The sequence below is a fragment of the Protopterus annectens genome, chromosome 5.part1 (genome assembly GCF_019279795.1).
Source record: "Protopterus annectens isolate FY-2018-M chromosome 5.part1, PAN1.0, whole genome shotgun sequence".
Lineage (NCBI taxonomy): Eukaryota > Metazoa > Chordata > Ceratodontiformes > Protopteridae > Protopterus > Protopterus annectens.
In genome coordinates this window covers 739,594,295-739,617,427 of record NC_056736.1, presented here as the reverse complement: position 1 = coordinate 739,617,427, position 23,133 = coordinate 739,594,295, and the positions used below count along the sequence as shown (strand labels likewise).

The following is a 23,133-nucleotide window of genomic DNA, read 5'->3' as shown; positions in this document are numbered from 1 at the left end:
TTTTTGTTATCAGAATAAATAATATATATATGAATGGCTTCAAGGAAGTTTTAAAGTACTCATTGCAGGAAACGGTGCACCAATATTGTATGTTATACTTCCTGTTCTCATTTCCTTGGTATGATTTTTAGAACTGTATGCATCCCTAATGTAATGGTTTAAAGAAACATGCAAGTTGCTGTAATAGTATTAGAAATATATTTTAACATGTGCATCAAGTTTATACCTTTGCTTCTTTGTTTTATTTAGCATGTTATGTAATGTTATTGAAAAATGTTGCTATAGCATGGTTATTAACTTTGAAGAAGAAGCAGTGCACATTTATTTATTGAAATGGGTATGGTAGTGGGTGGGCCAAAGGGTGGGCTTTTGTCAGGTTTTTGCCTCTTACAAAGGTGGCAACCTTGGGTTGAGTGAAACTTTGGAAAAGTTAAAAAAATATATATCAAACTGCACTTGTGTGTTTTTTTCCTGTTTCTTATTTGCTTCCGTCCTGTTTAGCTGTGTAACCCAATGGGGGGGGGGTCCCCCCGAGGGAAGGTCTGTGTGCTAACATAGCTTAAAACAAGAACTGCAGATTTTACTTTAACTGTTTCCCATGAAAGAATACCTTCACTTGCCAAAGAAAGGTGAGTTGGTGTTCTGTAGTTTCCCTGTTTCCCCCTGTGACCAACCAGCCCAGGCTTCTAGTTAAACTTTGGCTGTCTCATTTCAGAAAGGGGCAAAAACCTCTGTGGTAATGGGATTTATATTATGTACTATTCTTTTTAAGAGCAGAAAAGCAAGATTTAAAGTTTTATGAGGAAAAAGGCTTCCATTTAATAGGTAATACCTCCCAGCTACAGTAAGTCAAGTAAAAGTGATATTTTTAGCACTGTATCATGCAAGTCCACCTCTGCATTTATCACACATTTTCTTTTAGAAGGTGTTTTTTTTCTGATTGTATATTAAGTTTTATATTATAATAATTATGAGTAAATTCTGTGCTGCACATGACTTGTTGCTTTCATTTTTCTGTTTTTGTTGCATATGTATTTATATACATGGTGTTTTTTTTTTTAAATTGTTTTGTTTTTAGTTTTCGCACTAGCAAAGGAGTTGGGTATTCAGCTCATTTTGTTGGCAACTGTTTGATAGTAACGTCGCTGAAGTCTAAGGGCAAAGGTTTTCAGCACTGTGTGAAATATGATTTTCAACCAAGAAAGGTAGGTTGTACAAAGTGAAACTGGAAATCGGTATACTGCTGTTTCTGAATTATGTAATATTGTAATCACAATTTTCATTCAACATAACTAACCAGCAAATAGACTTGGTAGACCTTATTGTGCATTTATTTCTGAATTGTGAGCAGACTGTTCATACATTTGTCTAAGTCTGCAGACTGTTCATATATTTGTCTAAGTCTGCAGACTGTTCATACATTTGTCTAAGTGTTCAGACTGTTCATACACTTGTCTAAGCGTGCAGACTGTTCATACACTTGTCTAAGCGTGCAGACTGTTCATACACTTGTCTAAGCGTGTAGACTTGTTCATACACTTGTCTAAGTGGGTTAGCTTGTACTCATACTTGAGCAGCTCATTGGTTCCATGGTGATCCTTGGTAGGCAGCATGAAGAGCAGAACTTCAAATAGATGTGACAGATATGAGCATTATTAAAAGTGAGAGTTGAGCTAAGTAATTGACATTTTGCACAAGAGTTGCCATGGCAACTGTGACACTCCAGCACTGGCCCAGTAATCAAGGGGCCTTGATCCTCACCAATGTTAACAGTGAGGAATGTACACACTGGGAGGATGACGAGTACACACACACAGTAAAGTGCAATTTCCCTTGAGAGCACACAGGGACCACAGTCAGTCTGGGGCTGGTTTCTCCCTCTTTCTGCAGATCCCAAATAAGACTCCCCACTGGCACATTTTATAGGGTTGAGATCTCAGCTGAGTGGCCAAACTAAGACCTCCAGCACCCTCTCTGTCCAACCAGTGTTTTGTGTCCCTGCCCAGGTAGCTAACACAAACACTTTGAAGTTTGATTCACACTTAAACGCACACACATATCTGGAAAGGGCTGGCACAGGTTTATTAGCTATGCCCCCTTCTGCCCAGACTATAAGGTAGATGTTCTGTAGTCCTATCTCGCCTTCATTCTTGCACATGGGTTCAGAGCTGATCCTCGGCTCTGACTCAGCCTATTACAAAGCTCAAAGTCTTATAGTTGGCTCATGGCTAGGTAGGTATCCCATGGTGCACCAGTATAATCCCCAGATCTCGTTTGCCACGTCGACGAGTTCAGATGTGCTGCTTCTTGGCTGTGGCTAAGTTTAACACTTTTTGCTATTTTTACTATATTGCAGCTTAACCTTTCAATTTATATGGGTTTTGCTAGTGTTTTAACAGTCATTAGAGTAGTTTCAGTCTTGCTGAAGCATTTTCTTTCTTCAGTTTAGATACTTATTGTTGAGAACTTGTTGGCCTTGTTCTCTTTAGTATCCTTTGTGCCAGTTTTTTTTTCTATTTAACGGGCGCCTTTGCTCTCTGTCGATATTTGCTGTGTTTATCAGCGTAGAGAGTTTGGAAGTTTAGTAGTTATTACCTAAATATTTAGTGCTTACTGTTAAGATGCGCGTTTGCGCTCAATTTACCCTTTTGTCTGTGCAATGTTTATTAGTATTAGAGAAATAGCATTAGACTATTTCCGCCTAGATATTATCCAGATATTTAGCTGTTCAGTTGGCAAGGGTCCTTTGATATCTTTGACCCTTTTTGTTCTATGATGTAGAGTTTGAGTATAGTTCTCACTGAGACAGTTGGACAATTTCTTGTTCATACTTTGTGTGTGTGCAGTATAGTTGGTAGTTTCTGACCTTTAGTCTTCTCTTTTCTAGGTCCGTTTAAGTTAGAGGACCTAGTTCTATATTTTTCTCTGCCCAGGGCTAGTCCCATTTGAGTTAGAGGACCTAGTCCTCGTGGTGTTTGTGTCGTGTCCTTTTTTGCTGCTTCTCCAGTTACCATGTCTAAAGAGGCAAAAGATCATAAACCCTCAGGGCTTAAGAAATGTGTAAAATGCTCTCAGAAAATGTCAATTATGGATGGCCATAGTAATTGTGTGTGTTGCCTCGGAGCCATCCATCTGCAGGAAACCTGTTTGTTTTGCCATTCCTTCAGCTCCAGGGTCTTACGGGAGTGGAAGAATAAAGTAATTTTGAAAGATCTCCTCAAGCCTTCTTTCAAGGATGACTTGGCTGTTCGTCTTCTTCCTCCAAATCTCATGCATCCAAAGAAGACCAGGCTAAACCTACCAAGAGGCATTCGCTGGTGCCATCCGGTGCTTCGGAACCGCCTCCTAAACTTTCTAAATCGGACAAGACTTCTCCCTCCTTGGTACCACTGATCTTGGAACCAATTAAGGTCATTGATACTATGACTCCGGTGTCAGTCCCATGCATTTCGGAGCTGACTGCTGATAGCAAACATTGGAGCCGGTCCAGAGATCCATTGCCGGTCTCCCCAACTTTAAGGTCACTTATCTTACGGAGGTCCAGATCTCCCACACTGTCTTCCAGATCTTCCAGGAGCCTATCAGAAGAAGATGTGGAGAGAGTAGTGTTGAGACTCCTGAAGTCATCTGCCTTGCCAAAAATGCTGTTGTCTCTGACCCAGTCAGTCATGGAGCCACCTGAGTCCATTCCCCCTGTTGTGGTTCCTCCTCTGAGCAGTGCCTGGCTTTCAGAGCTGGAGTATACGGTACCACTGGTTGTCGAACCCTCGGTTCCAGCTCTCCCCAAGGCTGTCTGAGCAGAGTTCTGCTCCGGCACATTCAGTGCCATCTGTGGTGTCTAGGAGCCGAAATTCCCCGGTTGGCCCTGACAGTGACACTTGGACCCGGACCTCTTCGGTTCCGAGTCTCCCTCTCGGTGCATCGGCTAGGATGAGCTTGGATCCTACATCTATCTCTGAACCGATGACTTCCTCTGTCTACTCTGAGCTGAGGAGGTCTTTGGTGCCGGAGAGGTCTGCCTTCAAGATGATGTGGAGTGTGCTGTCCCACTCATCAGCTCCACCCAAGGGTACCGACACACTTCCCCCTCGGGCACCGACCTCCCTCTTAGCACCTACTCCCTCTCTCGACAGCAGAGACCCGCAACCTCAGGCGCCCCTTGTTGGTGGCGACCACTCTTCCGAGACCTTCCTGGAATATCCTTCTGAGGAGCTCCTTCGGAAGAGGACATGCAAGAGAAAGCATGTAGATTCCCAGGATGAGTCTCTTACCTGCGACACAGACCTCGAGCAGTCAGAAGGGTCTCCCAAGTCATCCTCTGATGACGTCTCCTTTGTAGACCTCTTAGAGATCCTTAAGCAGAGGTGCAGCTGGCCCACTGTTATCCCTTCTGATAAGTCGGTGTAGGTGAAGGCTTTCTGGTCTCAACCTTCAGCCTCTTGGGTGTCTCCACCTTTTGACTAACTTCTAGACCTTGTTAAAAGGTGTGGGAGACTCCTAATGTCATGGGGCCAGTACCCTGGAGACCCACTAAATTTTTCTCAGCCCCCTAGGAGAAGGAATTTTTATCCAAGGGCATTCCTGTAGATGCCATGGAGGTGGCGGCCACTAAGAAGGAACTAGCGGAGACTTCATCTGTCCATCTGCCGAACAAGGAGTCTCGAATGATGGATAGATACAGGAAGCATATCTTTTCATCAGCGGCATTCACTCTCAGATCGCTGAACTACCCAACACATTTTACAAGGCTTCAGAGAGATCTCCTTAAGGAGTTGGTACATCTACTGAAGGAGTCTCTGATAAGGTGTCTGCTCAATTGTCTGCCTTGAATTCCATTGCTAACTTCTCCATGAGGATGATTTCTTATGCAGCCGATGGAGTGAGCAGGGCAGCGGGCTCAGGAATTTCTCTTAGGAGGTACTCCTAGATGTGCTTGTGTAATTTTGCGGAGCAATTCAAGTCTACCTTTACCAACACCCCTTTTACGGTTCTTCTTTATTTGGACCCAAGGTAAAAGACATACTCAACAGGTGCAAGCAAGAAGGGAAAATGCTGTCTGCCGTGGGAGTACATGTTTACCGTCCCTCTAGACCATAACCCAAGGGTCAGAGAGGTGGTAAGATGTGGTTCAAGAAGTCCCAGAGGTTTTTCCCAGATGCACAGGGTGACTCCTCCTTCAGAGGCAGAGGGGGAGGAGCAAATGGTAAATGTTGCCTTAGAGGTAGGGGCGAACTGCAAAACCAGGGAGACCGTGATTCGTTTTGAGGTCATCCCTACCAGCGGTCCTGATGTGGGGCCCGGCTGTGCTTCTCTGGAGACGGTCGGGGGTCACATTTCTTTGTATCTAGAAGCCTGGCTAAGCATCACACGAGACAAATGGGTACAGAGAATTGTCACCAGAGGTTATTCCATACCCTTTTCTCTTCCACCTCATGTTCCAAAGAGGATCCCAGATGTTCCACCCAATCACAGGGATCAAGCAACTGTAGAAGTGAACAGGTTGTTCGCAAGCAGAGTCATCCAAACCATGCCCACAGACCAGGTAGGATTCGGGACTTACTCCAGATTCTTTTTAGTGCCAAAATGTACAGGGTACAGGAGGCCCATCTTGGACCTCAGCAAATTAAACAAATCCATAAAGAAGGACAAGTTCTGGATGGTGACACTGCAGTCTATACTCCCTCTGTTAGGGAAAGACACTTGGATGTGCTCAATAGACCTCCAAGATGCATACTACCATATAAAAATGGACAAAGCGTCAAGGAGCCATCTATGCTTCCGGCTGTGAGCCAGTCACTACCAGTTTCGTGCTCTGCCCTTTGGTCTCACCACAGCCCCAGGGTGTTCACCAAGTGTATGGCAGTAGTGACAGCTCACCTGAGACGACTAGGATTCCAAGTATTTCTATACCTGGACGACTGGCTCCTGACCACCTCCACCAGGCATCTTCTCCTTCAAACCAGAAATTCCACTATCCAACTTTGTGCCCAGTTGGGGATTGCTATAAATTGGGAAAAGTCTGCCTTATCACCCTCTCAATGTTTGACTTTTATAGGCGCAGAAATACACAGTTGCCATGTTAGCTCATCTTCCAGGAGAAAGAGCACAGAACCTCATACATAAAGTTCTCAGTCTACTTCCCCTCCGGAAATTTGAGGCAAAGACAGTGCTAGTCCCTCTTGCCAGATTGCATATGCGGATTCTTCAATGGCTCCTATCGTCCCAGTGGGCCTTTCAACAACTGTCTCTATCCCACCACATAATTTTAACAGAGTCTTGCAAGAAGGACCTCCATTGGTGGATCCAACCCAGCCAACTAACTACAGGCACTCCTTTCCTTCCTCGCCAACCCTTTGCTACTGTGACCACGGATGCCCCACAGATAGGGTGGGGGGGTCATTATCTAGGCAGGACCGTCCAAGGCATATGGCAAGATCATGAGGCTCACCTGCATATCAGTGTCCTAGAGATGAGGGCGGTGCTTCTGGCATTGCAAGCACTCCACGACCTTCTTCCTTTTGGGACGATAGCAATACAATCAGACATGTCGGTCATATGGTATCTCAACAAACAAGGTGGAACCAGATCTTTACCCCCTTTGTCGAGAGGCTATTCGTGTTTGGAAATGGGTGATATCTTCCCAGTGCTTAGTGGCAATGCACATCCCAGGGACAACCGTGATAGCCGACAAAACTCAGCTGGGCAATCTTGATGCCTCACGAGTGGTCTCTGAAGCAGGAAATAGCGGAACAGATCTTCTGCAAATGGGGACAGCCTTGCTGTGATTTTTTCACCAGTTCGATCAACTCCAAATGCAGCAGCTGCTTTTCCCTTATTCCCTCCCCGGGGGAGTCACTGAGAGACGCACTTGATGTTCCTCATGTTTCACTGTTGCAGTCCTCACATATGGGTTATCTGGCTCCCGGTAGCCCTCAGTTGGCCCGAATACCAGAGTCCTTGGTATATGACATCGGCTGCCACTGGTTATAAAACTGATGTCAGTATGTCCGGTATAAAGGAAGGCAGCCAACGCCATTTCCTCAGTCTTTCTTGTCACGGAGCCTGAAGCAGATGCAATTCAGACTAGTGCTGATCAGCCGTTTACCTTCGTTTCGCTTTCTGACTACCAAGTTGAAGACTCCTTCAGATAAGTACCCCATTGGGGATCCTCTTTTCTTGCTTTAACGAATGTCAGATAAAGTTAATAACTGTCTTGCCTGTGGAAAACAGATTCCGCACTGTGATTTCCATTCCTATTGTATAACTTATTTGGGCCTTGAGCACGACGTCCCTAACTGCAATCTCTGTGCTTCCTTTAAAATGCATACCATACACCATATAGCTAAGATTTTGTATAAACATTTCGGAGTCTGGCCTATGTTCATCGGTATGGCGTCTTCTGGTCTCCCAACTTCAGATATATGTAGGAAGCCCAAATACAAGGACTGTGACAGGCCTAGGGTTAAATCTACTGATGACGCACCGGTGAAATTGGTCGTCAGCACAGCGGTAGTTAGTGAGGTGCTTTTGCAGCCCCTGCAGTCCGCAGATTTTCAGCCGCAAGCCTCTGCCGAGACCTTTACGGAGTCCTCCATGCCACAGGCTGTTTCATCTTTAGACCGTCTGCCTATCGCCACCTCAGATGGGTCTGGAGACACTTTGCAAGCACCGGCTTCTGACGCCTCTTATCGACATGAGACCAGAACCAGACCGACTACCTTAATTCAGACTTCTGCAGTGCCTCCCGAGTCTCTCCGAATTGCTAGTAAACCTTCCAGCTGCAAACCTACTCACAAGCAGGCATCTGCCTCCCTCCTGTACCTCCGTCCCAGTTGGTTAAGATGGCTGGTGATATTCTTTCCCTGATTAGGGGCTCTCATCTCCCCCCTTCAAAGAGGGGTAGGGAATTATCTCCTGATGTTTTGCTGTCTCAGATTCTGAGATTTCCAGTATGTCTGCGGATGAAGAAGGAAATTCTCAACTTTTTTCTGGCTTTGAGGATTCTGATGCTGAGGACTCTATCCCTTCTGCCTCCCCTCCAGAAGATTTTTCCTTTGGGGATGCTTTGAATACTCTGAGGGAGCATTTCTGGGGGAGTCACTGAGAGATGTACTTGTTCACGATTGGCCCTTGGGTCTCCTTTATGCTTTTCCCCCCTTTCCTCTCCTATACAAGGTGATTCAGAAAGCAAAACTGTTGGAAAGCAAATTGATTCTCATCACTCCTTACTGGCCTTTATCAGGTTTGGTTCCCTTTTCTCGGGCCTCATCTACTAGACCATTCATGGACTCTGGACCCAGTGCCAGATCTCTTGATGCACATGTCAGGCTCTCTTCACCCCAACCTCCACACCCTCAACTTGACAGCATGGCTGCTCCAGTTCCATCCCTAGTCAGGCTTCATGATTTTTCACCCGCTGTGACCCACATTCTCACATCTTCTCATAAACCCTCCACTAGAAAGTTATACACTAACAAATGGAGAAGGTTTTCTATCTGGGCTGAAGAAAGGAACGTTGACCCTTACACCGCATCCATTCCAATGGTTTTAGAATTTTTGTCTGAACTTTTTCACCAGGGTTCTACTGCTGCCACAATTAGGGTTCAGTTGGCAGCAATATCAAATTTTCATTTGGGTCAACATGAGTCTAATCTGATGTCACACAGATTGTGTAAAACCTTCCTTAAAAGTGCTACTTTGCTGAGACCTCCTTTTCAGAAACCAGTAGCTTCCTGGGATCTATACTTCGTCCTGTCCAAATTAACATCTCCACCCTTTGAACCTGCTCGTTCATGTTCATTGAAGTTTCTGTCTTGGAAGACCTTGTTTCTGGTGGCCATCACATCTGCTAGATGAGTATCAGAGGTTACAAGCACTGTCTGTCAAGCCCCCTTATTTGATTTTCCACAAAGATAGAGTATCTCTTCGCAGAAATCCATTTTTTGTCCCAAAAGTGTGCTCTCATAATAACTTGAACCAAACTATAGAGCTGCCAGTGTTCTTTCCTAATCATTCCAACGCAGCAGAACACAGATTTCATCAGTTGAACGTTCGCAGACAATTACGGTTCCATCTACACCAGACTAAGGAATTCAGGAAGTCAGACCAATTGTTCGCATCCTTCTCCGACTCCAGATTAGGTTCTTCAGTTTCCAAAGTGATCCTTTCAAATTGGATTTCAAGTTGTATCTCCTTCATTTATTCTTCCGATGGAAAGCCTTTACTGTTCAAGATTAAGGCTCATTCTACACGATCCCAGTTTACTTCTGCAGCCTTTCAAGCCAGGGTTCCAGTTGATAATATTTGTGCAACAACAACGTGGGCTACTCCTTACACCTTTATTACTCTTTACAAATTGGGTTTGACCTCTAGGGGTAGAGCCTCCTTTGGTTCCACGGTACTCAGGAGTATTTTTTCCATGAGCCACCCAAGAATAGGGTGCTAGGGACACTGTCCCATGTGTAAGAATGAAGGCGAGATAGGACTACATAACATAAAGAAGTTATGTACTCGCCATAACATTCCATGTTTGTAGTCCATCTCGCCCTTCATTCTTACGAACCCACCTACCCCCGTCCTGGAAGGATCTGGAGACAGAAAAAAATGTTTCCATAACAGGTGGAGACCTTTCATTATTGTTGTTCTTTCTGGATAGCTTTCGTTCTGCTTTTCTGTAGTTTAGCAGCAAACAAGATCTGGGGATTATACTGGTGCACCATGTTATACCAACCTATCCACGAGCCAACTAGAAGACTTTGAGGTTTGTAATAGGCAGAGTCGGAGCCGAGGATTGGCTCCAAACCCATGTGTAAGAATGAAGGGCGAGATGGACTACAAACCTAGAACATTATGGTGAGTACATAACTGTTTTTTTTTTGCTGCCACCAGCCACTACTTATCAGCTACTCTAAGGCCTTTAGCAAAGGGGTGGCTAATCCTACTTTTTAATATTATCATTAATCCAAATGGAAGCTTAACCAAGAGCAAGGCTATTACGAGTGGCCTGCACAATGTGACCAAAGAAATATGCAAGTACTCTAAGAGCTTAAATATGTCTCACAAATATTAACCGCAAAGATCTGTTTAAATATATTTAATAATAAATAATAAAAGAACAAGACAATGCTAAATATATATTCACAGTGACTTCAGAGTTCAGAATTACAGGAAATATTTAAAACAACATTGCAGGATGGTGTCAGATACAGAAAACATCTAAACTAATCTTTACTATATTCCTTACTGAATCTAAAATAAATTACTGTACCCTAATTAACTTACTTACAGAGCCAGGATGAGCAGGTGTTCTTGTTAGGTCAAAAACAAAATACAAAATGCACAGTCTCTCTGAAAGTTCTTAAATTAATATCTCAAATATTGCTGCTGGGATACTTGCAGCATGACATCACTTCTTGTCATCTGACTTCAGTTCCCAGGCTCAAAAACAACCATTGAGGTAGCATTTAACATCTACCTGTGAAATTAGATAAACAAAGGATATTTCTCAGATGATTGCAGATCCCGGAAGTCCTAAAACAATAAAATACTTCTACATCTCAAGCCTAGTAATCATCTCTTTTTAAAGGCAACACAGAGTCCCCTAGTATAGACATCCTGTCTCCTGTTGACTGAAACTGAAAGATAACATCCTTTTGTTTATGGCCTAGGTATAAAGTAACTTAACCTCAACCATTCTTCTGAAAGTTTGCAAGTTAATCTCCTGTGTTTGTCTCCCCTGTTAAAATATATATATATATATATATATCTAAACTGTTACAATAGTACATAAAAAATCTCTTCAGCACACGTCTACACAATATGACATACAGTTCTAATACATTTGTAACAGACATATGAATCATGTTGATATTCACAAATGAGACACAGCCACTTACAAAATTCCAGATAGCTGGGCTGGCAATATCTCCTTTTGTTACATTTCTATATAAATCATATTAATATTCACAAATGACCTACAGTTATTTTAAAAAAATCCAGATAGCTAGACTGACTATTTCCTTTTGTGACAGCAACTTTGAAAAATATATAAGCACTGGTAATGTTAATGGATGTGTAATGCTTCGGAGAGTTCTAAGAAGCAGTAGTAGAATACAGTTCAGTGCATTTATTATTAATATTAATAGGGAGTGGTGTTTTGTACCATGTAGTCGAAGAGAAAGTAGCCATTTTCTCTCCTTCCATTATTATATTTCCATTTTTGTATTTGGTAGTGCAGTGACAAATGTTACTTTATTAAATAACTTTTAAAGTGCAAAGAAAAATGTATTGGCTCCAGTCAGTAACTTCTTGCACTCCTCCAATCAGTTTTGCTGTTTTTTGATTGAAGGAACTTCTTTTCGACTGCCAGATATGTTGATGTTTAGAACATTGACTGCTCCTGTGCTGTGTGAGATGTGCTTGTGTGACGCTAAGTGTTTTGTAATACCGAAGCTTTCAGATATACCAAAAGTTTTAGCATTGGGGTAGAAGTGTGTGTGTGTGTGTGTGTGTTAGTATTTGCAGGTTAGGTTTATTGTAAGGGTTAGTGAAGGTGATGGATTGTGTTCTGTGTGTGTTCATGCTTAAGAAAGCAGGTGTGTGTGTGTGTGTGTGTGTGTGTGTGTGTGTGTGTGTGTGTGTGTATATATATATATATATATATATATATATATATATATATATGTGTGCATATATATATATATATATATATATATATATATATATATATATATATATATAAAAATATACACATACACACACACATGAGCGTATGAATTGCTGGGCCAGGAACTAGAGCAAGAGCTAGGTTGTGGCTTTAATGATGGGTGGGTAGGTGCAGGTTTGTCTGTCTCATGTAATGGCACTGTTCATTTTTTTTTGGTAAAGTAATGTGTAAGATTGGGTTAGCGAACATGAGTTAGGTAGTTCAGAAGAACTCAGAATAATAGAAGAATCTGTGGAGAAGGTATGTTTTTCACTGATAAAGAACACAACAATTTTCAAGATATATTGAAAAGCAGTGTCATCTTATTGGCTAACAACACAATGGCTTTGAAAAAATTGCCTTTGAATTTTGCAAAGCTTGTAGAGTAACAGAAGTAACTTTGCTCTTTAAACAGTACAGGCGGATATCTTTGCCCTAATGGATGGTGATCCTGTAATGCTGAAAAAGTGGTGTATTTAGCTGTATGTGTAACTTTTGATTCCTTCTACATTGCAAAAACTAGTAGGAAGTTCATCTTTGAGAATTCTTGAACTTTTAAATTTTATTGTAAACAAATAGAATTCTAATGTTTCGAGTAGAGAAAACAAAACCATTTTGAGAGATAAAACTAAACCTTCCACATCTTAAGTGAAGAATTGAATATTAAATGTTTCTAAAATAAATAAAAATAAAATTTAACAGTGTTTACCAGGGCAGGGCATTGATCAAACCAGAACAATTTCAGGCCAGCCTGAGACAGAAACAAAAACATTATTCAAACAGATTATGTACATAACATAATCCAGCAGTAAATGAAAAGAATCATAAGTAGGTTGTGTATAGTAGATACAGTATCTAAATTCTGAACAAATATGTGCTGTGCAAGTAATGTGTACAGAATGAAATGTTTTAAGTTTTCAGTTAGTTAGGCATGTAGTTCATGTAAGGCAAAGGTTGAAAATAGGGAAGGGATAATGTATTCTCTATAGTGATAGATGAACCAGGGCACGTATTTGCACTCCTGTTAATACATCTCGGGGGGGGGGGGGTCTCTTCATGCAAGGGTTTGACTAGTTTGGCATTGACAGATGTAAGGTAGAAAAGGAGGAATACAAGGAGATGGGTTAGGTGGACTGGGGAAGGTGTGGGTAGAAGGAAGATGACTTAATTGAGAAAATTGATGACAGGAAGTAGTGCTTCTTGGATGCCGGATTGTGCTCTGTAAAGTGGAATGTGGACTATTACTCCTAGTAAAGAGGCTGGTTTCTGCCAGAATTGTTTGGGGTAGTAAAGTCATGTGAGCTGTTTGCTTTGTTGAGTTTTTCATTGCACTTCTGATCTGAAAATACCTATTGCAAGTGTCACTTTTGGGTTTCATTTCCAGTTGTACAGTACCTCTTTCCTTAGCTGTATTAGGTTTAAGTTCTTCAGTCAGGCAGTCATTATATTCATGTTTAAATAATCTTTTTATAGGAATAGGGAAAAACTTGCATATGAAGGATGGTATGAGTTAAGAGATTTAGCTACCTTGGCTGCTGCTTAGATTGACAATGTAGGTGACCAGTCTGTAATGGAAAGGTATTTTTTTTTCAGATGGATGAGCTTAAAACGTGGTTTGGGTCTGAAGGAGACCAGTTTGGTTGAAAGTTTAACTTTGATGTTAAAGGTGATGGGCATTGCCACTAAAGGACTGGTGTGGGGGTGATTGGTAATGGATGAAATGATAGATGGCTGGCTGGCTGATTTTAAGATGAAATTTAGAAGTATATGGTGATGTGAGTAGAAGTTTTGGATGTATATGTTCTTATATTAGTTGGACAAGTAGGTTAGCCAGAAATTCATTTAGTTCTTGTTTAATGCATCCTGCAAAGTTAAGTGTTGAAGTCTCCATTGGTGATCATATTTTTGATTGGTAGATATGGAGGTTATGTTGTTGATTTGGGGACTCAAAGTTGTTAATTGTTGATGAGTGTTACTTCTGCTACATAATGAGATTTTATAAGTAGCCTGTCAGAATCTGAGTTGTAGGAGGCTTAAACTTGAGCTACTGGTGTAATACTCAAGTGAGATTTGTATTGTAATAGTGTTCCTCCCTCTTTCTATTTCTTGCTTTGGTGTCAAATGTATAATTGTAGCTTCAGAAGTAGTATAGCAACTTTGGGACAGTCATCTTCTAGCTAGGATTCTGAGACTGTTAGGAGATCAGAGGAGTGAGTGTTGAGAAACATTTTTCTTTGTGTTTTTTTCTGATGCTTTTAGCATCGACGATTGCAGAGGAAAAGCTAATGGAATAGGAAAATTTGGGTTTGGAAGTAGAATAATAAGGGTTCAGGATTAAGTTCTGTATTTGTACGAAGTACCAGAATAAACTTGATTGAGGTAGATCTATAGAGAGCCTTTGGAATAGTTAAAATTCTGTTTGTGATTTGAAAAGTACTAGGAAAAGAATGTGTAGGGTATTAGAAGTGTGTGTGTGTGTGTGTGTGTGTGTGTGTGTGTGTGTGTGTGTGTGTTTCTCTGTATCATGGTGTAGTGGATTGGTTGGCATGCTGAAGTAACGGTTTAGATTGGGACTGCTTAAGGGGACTGTTTCTCAAAGCTGTATACACTGGAGTGATGGAGATTGGGTGCTGGTGGGGATTACAGTAAACTCAGTTAACTGGAACTCAAGCAGCCAGAAAAAAAAAATGAAGAAATATGGTACATTTTCATGTGTTGCAATTTGTTCCTCCCCACAGAAACATACCTAACATTTTTAGAGTTTTAAAAAGGAAGATAGGAATAAATTCCCTCTCTCCCCAACCTAAGAACAAGTCAAACCAAACAAATAGTATAGGGAACAGTATTAGTCAAGCTTGTTTAATACTAACTCTAAAAGCAACCAGAAACTACAGTTATCCGGCATCCACCAGTCCCCATGGGTAATGGTTAACTGAGAGTTTACTGTATAGCGATTTGTGTCTCTGTAGGAGATTTGTGAAGAATAGAGTTCTAAGCAGAATCTTGTTTAGAAATGCGAAGAAAACAGAATTCGGGGGATTGTCATTGTGATTTTAAGAGTTTTAAAGTTTAAAGATGTAAAATAAGTTGTACTGGTTGATAATTATAAAGGACAGATTTTGATAATGCATGTTTTAATTAGTGATTTGTTCTGATGAAGTCTTGTATTAATGACAAAATTACTAAATGTAGCATTCCCTTATCTGTTGTGTATTTTTTTTTTTTTACAATATTAACATTAGCACTAATTTTTGTAATGGCACCTTCAGTTTTCCTGTGAGATATATTTTATATATATATATATATATATATATATATATATATATATATATATATATATATATATATATATATATATATATATATGTGTGTGTGTGTATGTGTATATTCCTTTCCCCCTTTATTTTTTTCTTTTTTTTATTGCTGGTGTCCACTTTTGAATATTTATTCTTTCCCCTTAATCACTTAGTAGCTCACCATTCTGTGGTCATTACCAGCATCATTTATTTCCTGGCACAACTGCCAGAAGTGAGTGATCACAGGATGTTTTGAGTTCTCTTCCACAAATGTGCATCCCTACATTCTGTTAGCATTCCACAGTGTGCATTCTCTACGTACTGTACAACAAATGTTGAACTGTTTATAACCAAATTTGCTGTTTCCTCTGCTTTCCCTGAGATCTTCTAGCATGCATGTTTTCTTTAGATTCAGTTGCATTAACCTGTGAATCTCTCCCTCTGTGTCCACCTTGCAGCTGCATTTGTCATGAGATGTTGACCCTCTTCTTGTGACCACCAGACAAGTCTTGGTGTAGTTATTCAACAAACTTGTCTTTGTCCTCATTAATCTGCAAAAGAGAGAGCTGGTTTTGTTTTGAACCTACTTGATATGCCAAGCCAGTGGGTAACTGTACAAAACAGAAATTTTGTTGCACTTTTCTGTAGAAACAGTGCTAATTTGGCTCTAAAAGCCTTGTGTGTTTTAAGGTCTTTAGCATTTGGTTTAGTAGACACTCCCATAAATTTTTCATTGGAAGTATTCATGCTGACAGGCACTTAACTGGTAGCATCAAATGTAATATCACATCTTTGAAAACAGAAATCATATCTGTGGAATGCAGGTTTTAAGTGCTGGAATCCTGGAGTGCTGCTTTTTTGAAATAGTTGAGAATATTGTGCTAGTCTTAGAGAAAATTAAGTTTTCTGAAAGCCTAATTTAATTTAGAATATTTCAAACAGATCTGCTGTTTTGTATGCATTTTCATATATTTTAGGGCCCAGTCCTTGCGGACTATCTAGGTTTCACAACAGTGGATACTTCATATACCCTACTCCTCTCTCCCTGTGGCAGCTGCAGATCCTGACCCGTCCTTACAGTCTGGTCCCTTAAGTGCATGTACTTATTTCCATTTTGAAGGCATAGTATTTTCAGGGTCTATATTAAATCAGTGAACGCTTAAAGCAAATACTGATTTTTCGACCCCATGTAAGCGAAAGCTTACAATCCCGAACACTTGAACAGCGATTTTTTTTTCCCCCAGGGGAAAAAAATCGCTGTTCCACAAAAAAAAAACAAAACAAAAAAAACTTCAAAACAATACAGAAAGTTGAGGGGCTGTGCCCCCCACACCCCACCTACTTAAATATAAAAACTCCGAGATCACACTACAGTGAGGAAAACTGCAGAGTAACGGGGGTGGCCAAGCGATTTCTTGCCTATATGCCATTTCACTATTTTGCTGTTTTGGACTTTCAAGTTCGATCAAGACAATTTGATGGATTGTGTCTTCGATTATATTATAGGAAGCCTATTTTCATTGTCCCATTAGGGCCTGTCTCTCCATGGCCATTTGCTGACTGGCACAGGAGTTGTGGAGCATTACTTCTTTCCCTTGGGTGAGCAGTAATTTACTATCCTCTTCAATCCTTTCCTGCCCAGGTGTACTGACTGACTACAGTTCACCTACCCTACTTTTGGTACTCACTGAAGTTTTGAACTTTTGTACTTATTTTATTCCTTTCAATTATCTAAGCTTGTCCAGTGGCTTAAAATTACTTGATAAGTGTTGTGGTTCACAGTAGTTTTACTGTCACACACATATTATCAATGTGTTTTTCTCTGTATTGAATTGCACTTTTTCCTTAATCCTAATTTCTAAGTTAAATTCTTTGTTTTGTCTTTTTAATTGCATTTTAAATTAAACCTACAACCGACCAGCTTTTGCATTTAAATTTATACAGTTCTCCGTTACTTTTTTATGAGAGCCATGAATGTTTGTAATTTAGTTTGTTTCGTATATTTGTGTACAGATGCATCTTCAGTTAAATTTATGGAAAGAAGCTATATGAAGAGCTCACAGTATAAGTGAAATTATCCCAAGCAACAAGTCTTGGTGCCAGTATTACATTTCTTGCTGTTCTACTTAACACCATCTGTGACTTACGTGTTGGTGTCATTCAAGTTTGTAGGGCTAGCAATTCCACAGTCTTCTTCCCCTCAACGTTCACCCCCAGTTTGTTGAAGTCCATGTTCCATATTCTTAAATGGTAGTCAGGAACATGACACACGGTCATAAAATCTCCCCCCAAAGAGGGTAAGACTGTAGGTCAGCAGCATGGTGCCGGTGTTAAGGACATGCCCAAGATGTACTGCAATAGACAGCTTTAGAGATTGATCATTTTGGTAAGTTATTCTTTCCTTGGAATGTCATGGTAGAGCCTGACAGTAGCAGTAACTGATACGGGTAGGTAGAGCAAAAAAAGTGATGATCCCAAGATCAGGCTTCCTTTGTAAAGTGGGTTTCAGCATGCTTATCCCAAGCAGTGTTCCTCCTTAGAAACCATTGCCAGTTTAAAATGTGTCAAAGAGATTGGTGCATACACTTAACAAGGGTGCATTTTATAAGACAAGTTCAAATAGCCACATTTCTTGCTTATTGAATCTTAAGTTTCCCAAGTAAAAGCTTGTCAGCATGTTCAAAAATTCATTAAAAGATCTCTGAAGCTTATTCATTTGTCCTGAATAATTCAGGGTATGCATGGACAGAGCTGTCTCAGTGATGATGATCTTACCAAGGGGAACTTGTGTTCCATACTGGGGGACATTGTTTAATAATTGCGGGCAGAACTGTTGGCTATAACCTGAAAAGATACAAAGGAGTCCATTGTAAAGTTTCTTACTAAAGTAAGATTGTCTGCTTTATTAGTATCTTGTAGTAGGGTGGTGCCGTACTGCAGTAGGTACATCTTCGTGCTAGTTCCCCTTAGAAGGTACTTTCCAGAGACATTTTTCTAGGACCTTCATCAACTTGCTCAGATTCTTCTTGCCTATGTTATTGTCCCTAATTGAGGCACTCACTAGGTGCTGGAATTATTCTTAGAAACTGAAAGTATAATCATTAGGTTTGATTTCAGGGACAGACTGGACTTGTGCTTATGGTCACTTAGGTTCACAGTTCAAGGTCATGGGAATGTCCTGTCTGATAAGTTGAACCTTCCTCCCTGGAATAGGACAAGGGTTTGATTCTGTTAATGTTCTTGGAGGTATAATGGGCAAACTTGAATTTTTTTCTTCCTCCTTTTCTTGGGCTGCCTTTTTCCACCGAGGAAGGGAAATATGAGAAGCATCAACTATCACATTCATTGTACCTTCTGCTTTATTTCTGCACAAGCGACATATGTGGAGGTGTTATCACCAGCACTAGCTTCTGTACCTATGCTGGTAGCAAATCTTCCCCTTGCTCAACTATTTTGGCAACAATATGTAATCAAATGTGGAGGCTGCATAGGCTTGTTGTGTGCATCCAGGAGAGATTCAGAATGCACTGAAAACTAAGGCTTAGTAGTTGTATCTTTCGGCTTTTCCCAGTTAGGGGTCACCACAGCAGAACTCCGGCCTGCTAATGATTGGCAGTAGATTTTTACATACCGAGTTGCCAGCCCTGACGTACAACCTTCAACAAAGGTACGCCCATTCACACATGTCTCCACAGAGAAGACGCTTTAGCTGAGAATCGAACAGGACAACATCTTATTGTGAGGCGACAACGCCTTAAAATTAAGGCTTAGTAGTGATACCTGAAAATCTTACATCAACTCCTGTTGTTGCTAGTGGAAAATATAGTTTTTGTTGACGATACAAGATAAACAACTGTCCAGGTTTATCTTCTCAATCTGTGACACTGGTGTCTTGACATACAGTAGTATGGCTTCTTAACACAGTTAGCAGGCCCAAGGACTTGCAGCAGTGCTTTTCCAGGCGTTGGAACCAGTACAAGATCCAGGGGTAGGTCTGTCACCTGGGAACTGGCAATGAATAAGGGAGCAGTTCTATGCCATACTGAGAGAAAGCGGTCATAAAATTTAATTTATCATCTAGTACTGTTGGAATTGTGGACCCAGGGTCACTGGACAGAGCAGTGATGAAAGCAGACACAATTACCATTAGTGGCTCAGACTAACAGAAATTTTCAGGCTATTTGTTAGTCCATATTTTTTAGAATGGTCTGATCAAGGTGGTATCTAGGAAGACTTCTTATGAAGGTCGATATTTGGTTTTCCAGAATACTTTTTTTGGATTTTTACGTTTGCATGTTTACCTGATTTCCACCCATTTCACAACAGCCCATTTAGTCTAACTTGGAAAGCCAAACATGTGACCCAGAAACATTTCAGCACTTATGGGAGGACAGATGTCCCCCGTGTCTTCATTCAGGGGATCTTGGACTCTGGGTAGGTTATAAAACTAAGTCACCTCAGGCTCTGCCAGATGGATTGCAGTATGTGATGACTGACTGGTAGATGTGAACTTTACCTTCATGTTTTCCTGCTTTCTCTTGGAAGACGCCATATTTTTGATTTGTCACGGCCCTTCCAAACTCAGACCAGTGTTGTCCTTAACTTTTCTGGCTGGGCTAAGAAAGAATAAGAAGGTGAAGTGGCTGATTTTCCATATCCTGAAACTTTACCTAGAGAAGGTGGTATTAAAGGAGTCAATCTATTTTAGTGTTGCTGTCTTGAGTTTTAAACAGAGAAGGGAAGTGCAACATATTATGCATTAGGCTTAAGTGATAACAGGCACAGAGTTTCTTGGGGAAATGGGTCTGATAGCTGCATTGCTTCTTCTTACTGTGATACTGGAACTGTGTAATAACTGGGTAAACCTGTTGGAATTGCGCATCACTACCATCAGGTAGAGCAGGGGGCAGTTTCACTGTTGAGCCTACTGAAAGTAACACCTGAAACATAGATTAGCTTTAATTCTTCAGTGTAATAGAATAGTATAACTAATTGTTATGACTATATTGACTTTGGCATTGAATGTTAATAGGACAAATAATTGCAGAAAATGCACAACTGTTCTAATTATACTGTATTCTTCCTTTTAGTGGTATATGATTAGCATTGTACACATCTACAATCGATGGAGAAATAGTGAAATTAGATGCTATGTCAATGGACAGTTGGTGTCTTACGGTGACATGGCATGGCATGTTAACACCAATGATGTAAGTATTTTGTTTTTGTTTGTTTAACTGGATAGGTGAACTAGTCCTTTGCAGACTTGTATCAAGCCATGATTAAGGCTATAAGATGATGAGAAATGCAATGGGTACTCGCCTAAACATGTACCGTTACTTCAGCTGGCTGTATTTGAAAACAGGCAGTCAAATTAGTATAGTAGTTGTACAGTGAAACTTAAATTTTAAAAATAAAAACTTTATAATGAGCTCTGTGGTAATAACCTCACACTCGCACAACGTCCTCCAGTGATTTACCTTGGTGTAAAAGAAATGCATTGTTTTGCAAAACCTGTTTCCTTTAGTGCAAGATGGTGAGTTGTCCAAGTCAGAATATGTAGTAGTGAGCATGTGGACACAGTTCCCACATCGAGTGGGTGCCCTCTGCAAAACAGTTCAGCAGTTACTGGTACCATTGTGAACAGACTGTCAAATTTCTTACCTGTAACAGTGGATTGTTTCCAGTTTTACTTTCTCTTGAATGTAGTAACTGTGATAAATCAAACTATTGAAGTTTCATAGTTATTTTTGGAAATGGTTAGCACATCTGTAGAAAACCCTTAGTAAATGTGAACTTGGTATGTTTTGACAGAAATCTGTCGGTTGATTAAATAGTAGTTATTCTTTGTAATGTGTTGAACTTTGTAAACCTAAATGAACGTTTTGCACTTAACATAATGATAGATCCATGTTGTCTGTATTTGTCCATTTCAACGTGTGGGTTATCAGATCTGATTCTTATCTGAAGCTGGTCATTCTCAGAATCTTCATACTGAGAGCTCTGTCTCCTCTACACAAGTCCCTACTGTAGCACTGCCTCCTCAGAGTTTACCCACTGAAGATAAACCCTGAACAAAATTGAATTACAATCATGTTGATAATTAAGGGGGACCAAAAAGAGGGCACAGCAAAAAGGGATCCTCATGTACAGGCGTCAAGGCCAGGCCACCAATGCCAGTTTGGAGCACTTGCTTTAGAAATGACAGTTTGAAGGGGGTATGGAAGAAGGGATTGTTGAGATGAACAGATAGTTTTGTATGTCGGGTCTTAACCTGTGGGACAGAATCTAAAGGCAGTAAAACCCGGGGGGGGGAGGGGCATTATGCAAAACAGTGCAACCAGAAGAATCTCTAGATCTGGTCTGTATATCTAGCTTGTAATGGGTATGAATATTTGACCAGGTAATTGCATCACCAATATTGTAATAGAAGCCAAATAAAAATGTAGTTGTGGTAGCAACTGGACTTCTTGAATAACCTTTAGGTTTTGCAGGTAAAGAAATACCTTTTAAAGAGTATACATAGGAAATGCACTCTGAAAGCTACTGGAATAAGGTCACTTTGTAAATAGGCTTCCCAGGTATAGCCTTAGAAAAGGAATTGGATAGTTGTCCAGATTTTCTAAAACTTTTAGTCCCATCCAAAAAAAAAATTAAATGGACAATGAACAGCCGAACACTGATGTAAATATGATTTTGTGTTACTGAAAGTTGCAAAGAAAACCAGCAAATGAATTGGCTGGTTCAGATTAGATTCATAAGCTACCTTGGACAGAAAAGACAGGTTTGTTTTATATGAAAAATATAGTAATGTGGTACAGAAGATAGTTGAAATTCCAAAACTCTCTTGGCTGATATGACAGCCACTAAGAGGAGAATTTTATATGACAAAAGCTTTAAGGATACTGTAGCTGACACCTCATAGGGAGGTCTAGACAGGACTTGCACCAGTAGAGAAAGGTCCCAAGGAAGCATTGGGTTCTGGACTAGTAGACATAGCACAAAGGTTTCCTTCAAGAATACATTAGAAAACATGAGAGCCTGTCAATGTGAAAGCTAAAAGGAGCAGCCAGTTGCATCTTAATTGTCGAATAACTAAGACTAGAATGAAAAAAACATAAGCTAAAAAAGTCCAGAATAGCATCTAAAGTTGCTGAAAAATGATCCAAGCCCTTAGTAGAAGACAAAATAGAAAACACTTCCATTTACTGTCATAAACACTTCCTGCAGAAGGTTTCTGGAAAGAAGAAACTATATGAATAACTCTTTGGCAGAGCTTGGGAGTCCTGGCCATAATAGGAATTGGAGAAACCATGTGGGCAACTTGAGGGGCAGTAAAGGTTTGGGAGCATTCATTTCACCAGATGAGATGTCAGGTGGATGATGAAAAATGAGGCAAAAATAAAAGGGAACCAAGCCTGTTGGGGTCAAGCAGTGTGGATCACAGTCACTCTGCTATGGGCTGCCTTTTGAAGAAACTTGATTAGCAAAGCTGTCAAGGATGGGCTTAGAGGAGAACTGGTGGCCAAGCATGTAGAGGAGCATCTCTTGTTGACTTTCTCTCTGGAGGGGTTAGGGCATATAAACTGCTGCACTTTCTTAATTAGGGAAGCAAAATAATTGCAACAGTGGGTGCCTCCGCAGCAGAAAATGTGCTGCGTTACTTTGGGATTTGGGGACCACCAATGAGTTAGATGAAAGTTTCTTCTCAAATTGCCTGCCAGAATGTTGGATCTCCCTGAGATATGCATTGCAGTCAGAAACAGTTCTGAGGACATCTCCCATTTCCAAAACTCTTATGGTCTCTCAACAAAGGGAATAGGTTCACATTCCCCATTTTCAGATACCATACCACCGATGCGTTTTTGGTCTGTATGGCAGTCGCACACTTGGGGAGGAATTCCTGAAATACCTGCAGTGCCAGGAGGATTGCTGTCATTTCCAAGACATTGATGTGAAGATTGGTAGCGTTTCTTGTCCAGGTACCTTGGCTATGGACAGACTTCCCTTTGAAATCCCCCCCACCCCCACCTTGGAAGAAAACCATCCCAAGTTGCCATGACCTGGGAACAGGGAAGATCAAAGGGTCACCCTGCTGCGATCAGTGGGGACTCCATCCACCAACGAATGTGG

The 23,133-nt window shown here is 40.8% G+C and overlaps 1 protein-coding gene across 1 annotated transcript in view; it reads left to right on the top strand.

The window, feature by feature from the left end:
- The window catches only part of NBEA (neurobeachin), a 4,581,458-nt gene that overhangs the window by 797,950 nt on the left and 3,760,375 nt on the right, over positions 1-23,133 (top strand). The window contains exons 6-7 of the mRNA XM_044072852.1: positions 1,079-1,205; positions 20,091-20,210. Of these exons, the coding sequence (XP_043928787.1) occupies positions 1,079-1,205; positions 20,091-20,210 (247 nt within the window). The remainder of the gene's footprint in view (positions 1-1,078; positions 1,206-20,090; positions 20,211-23,133) is intronic.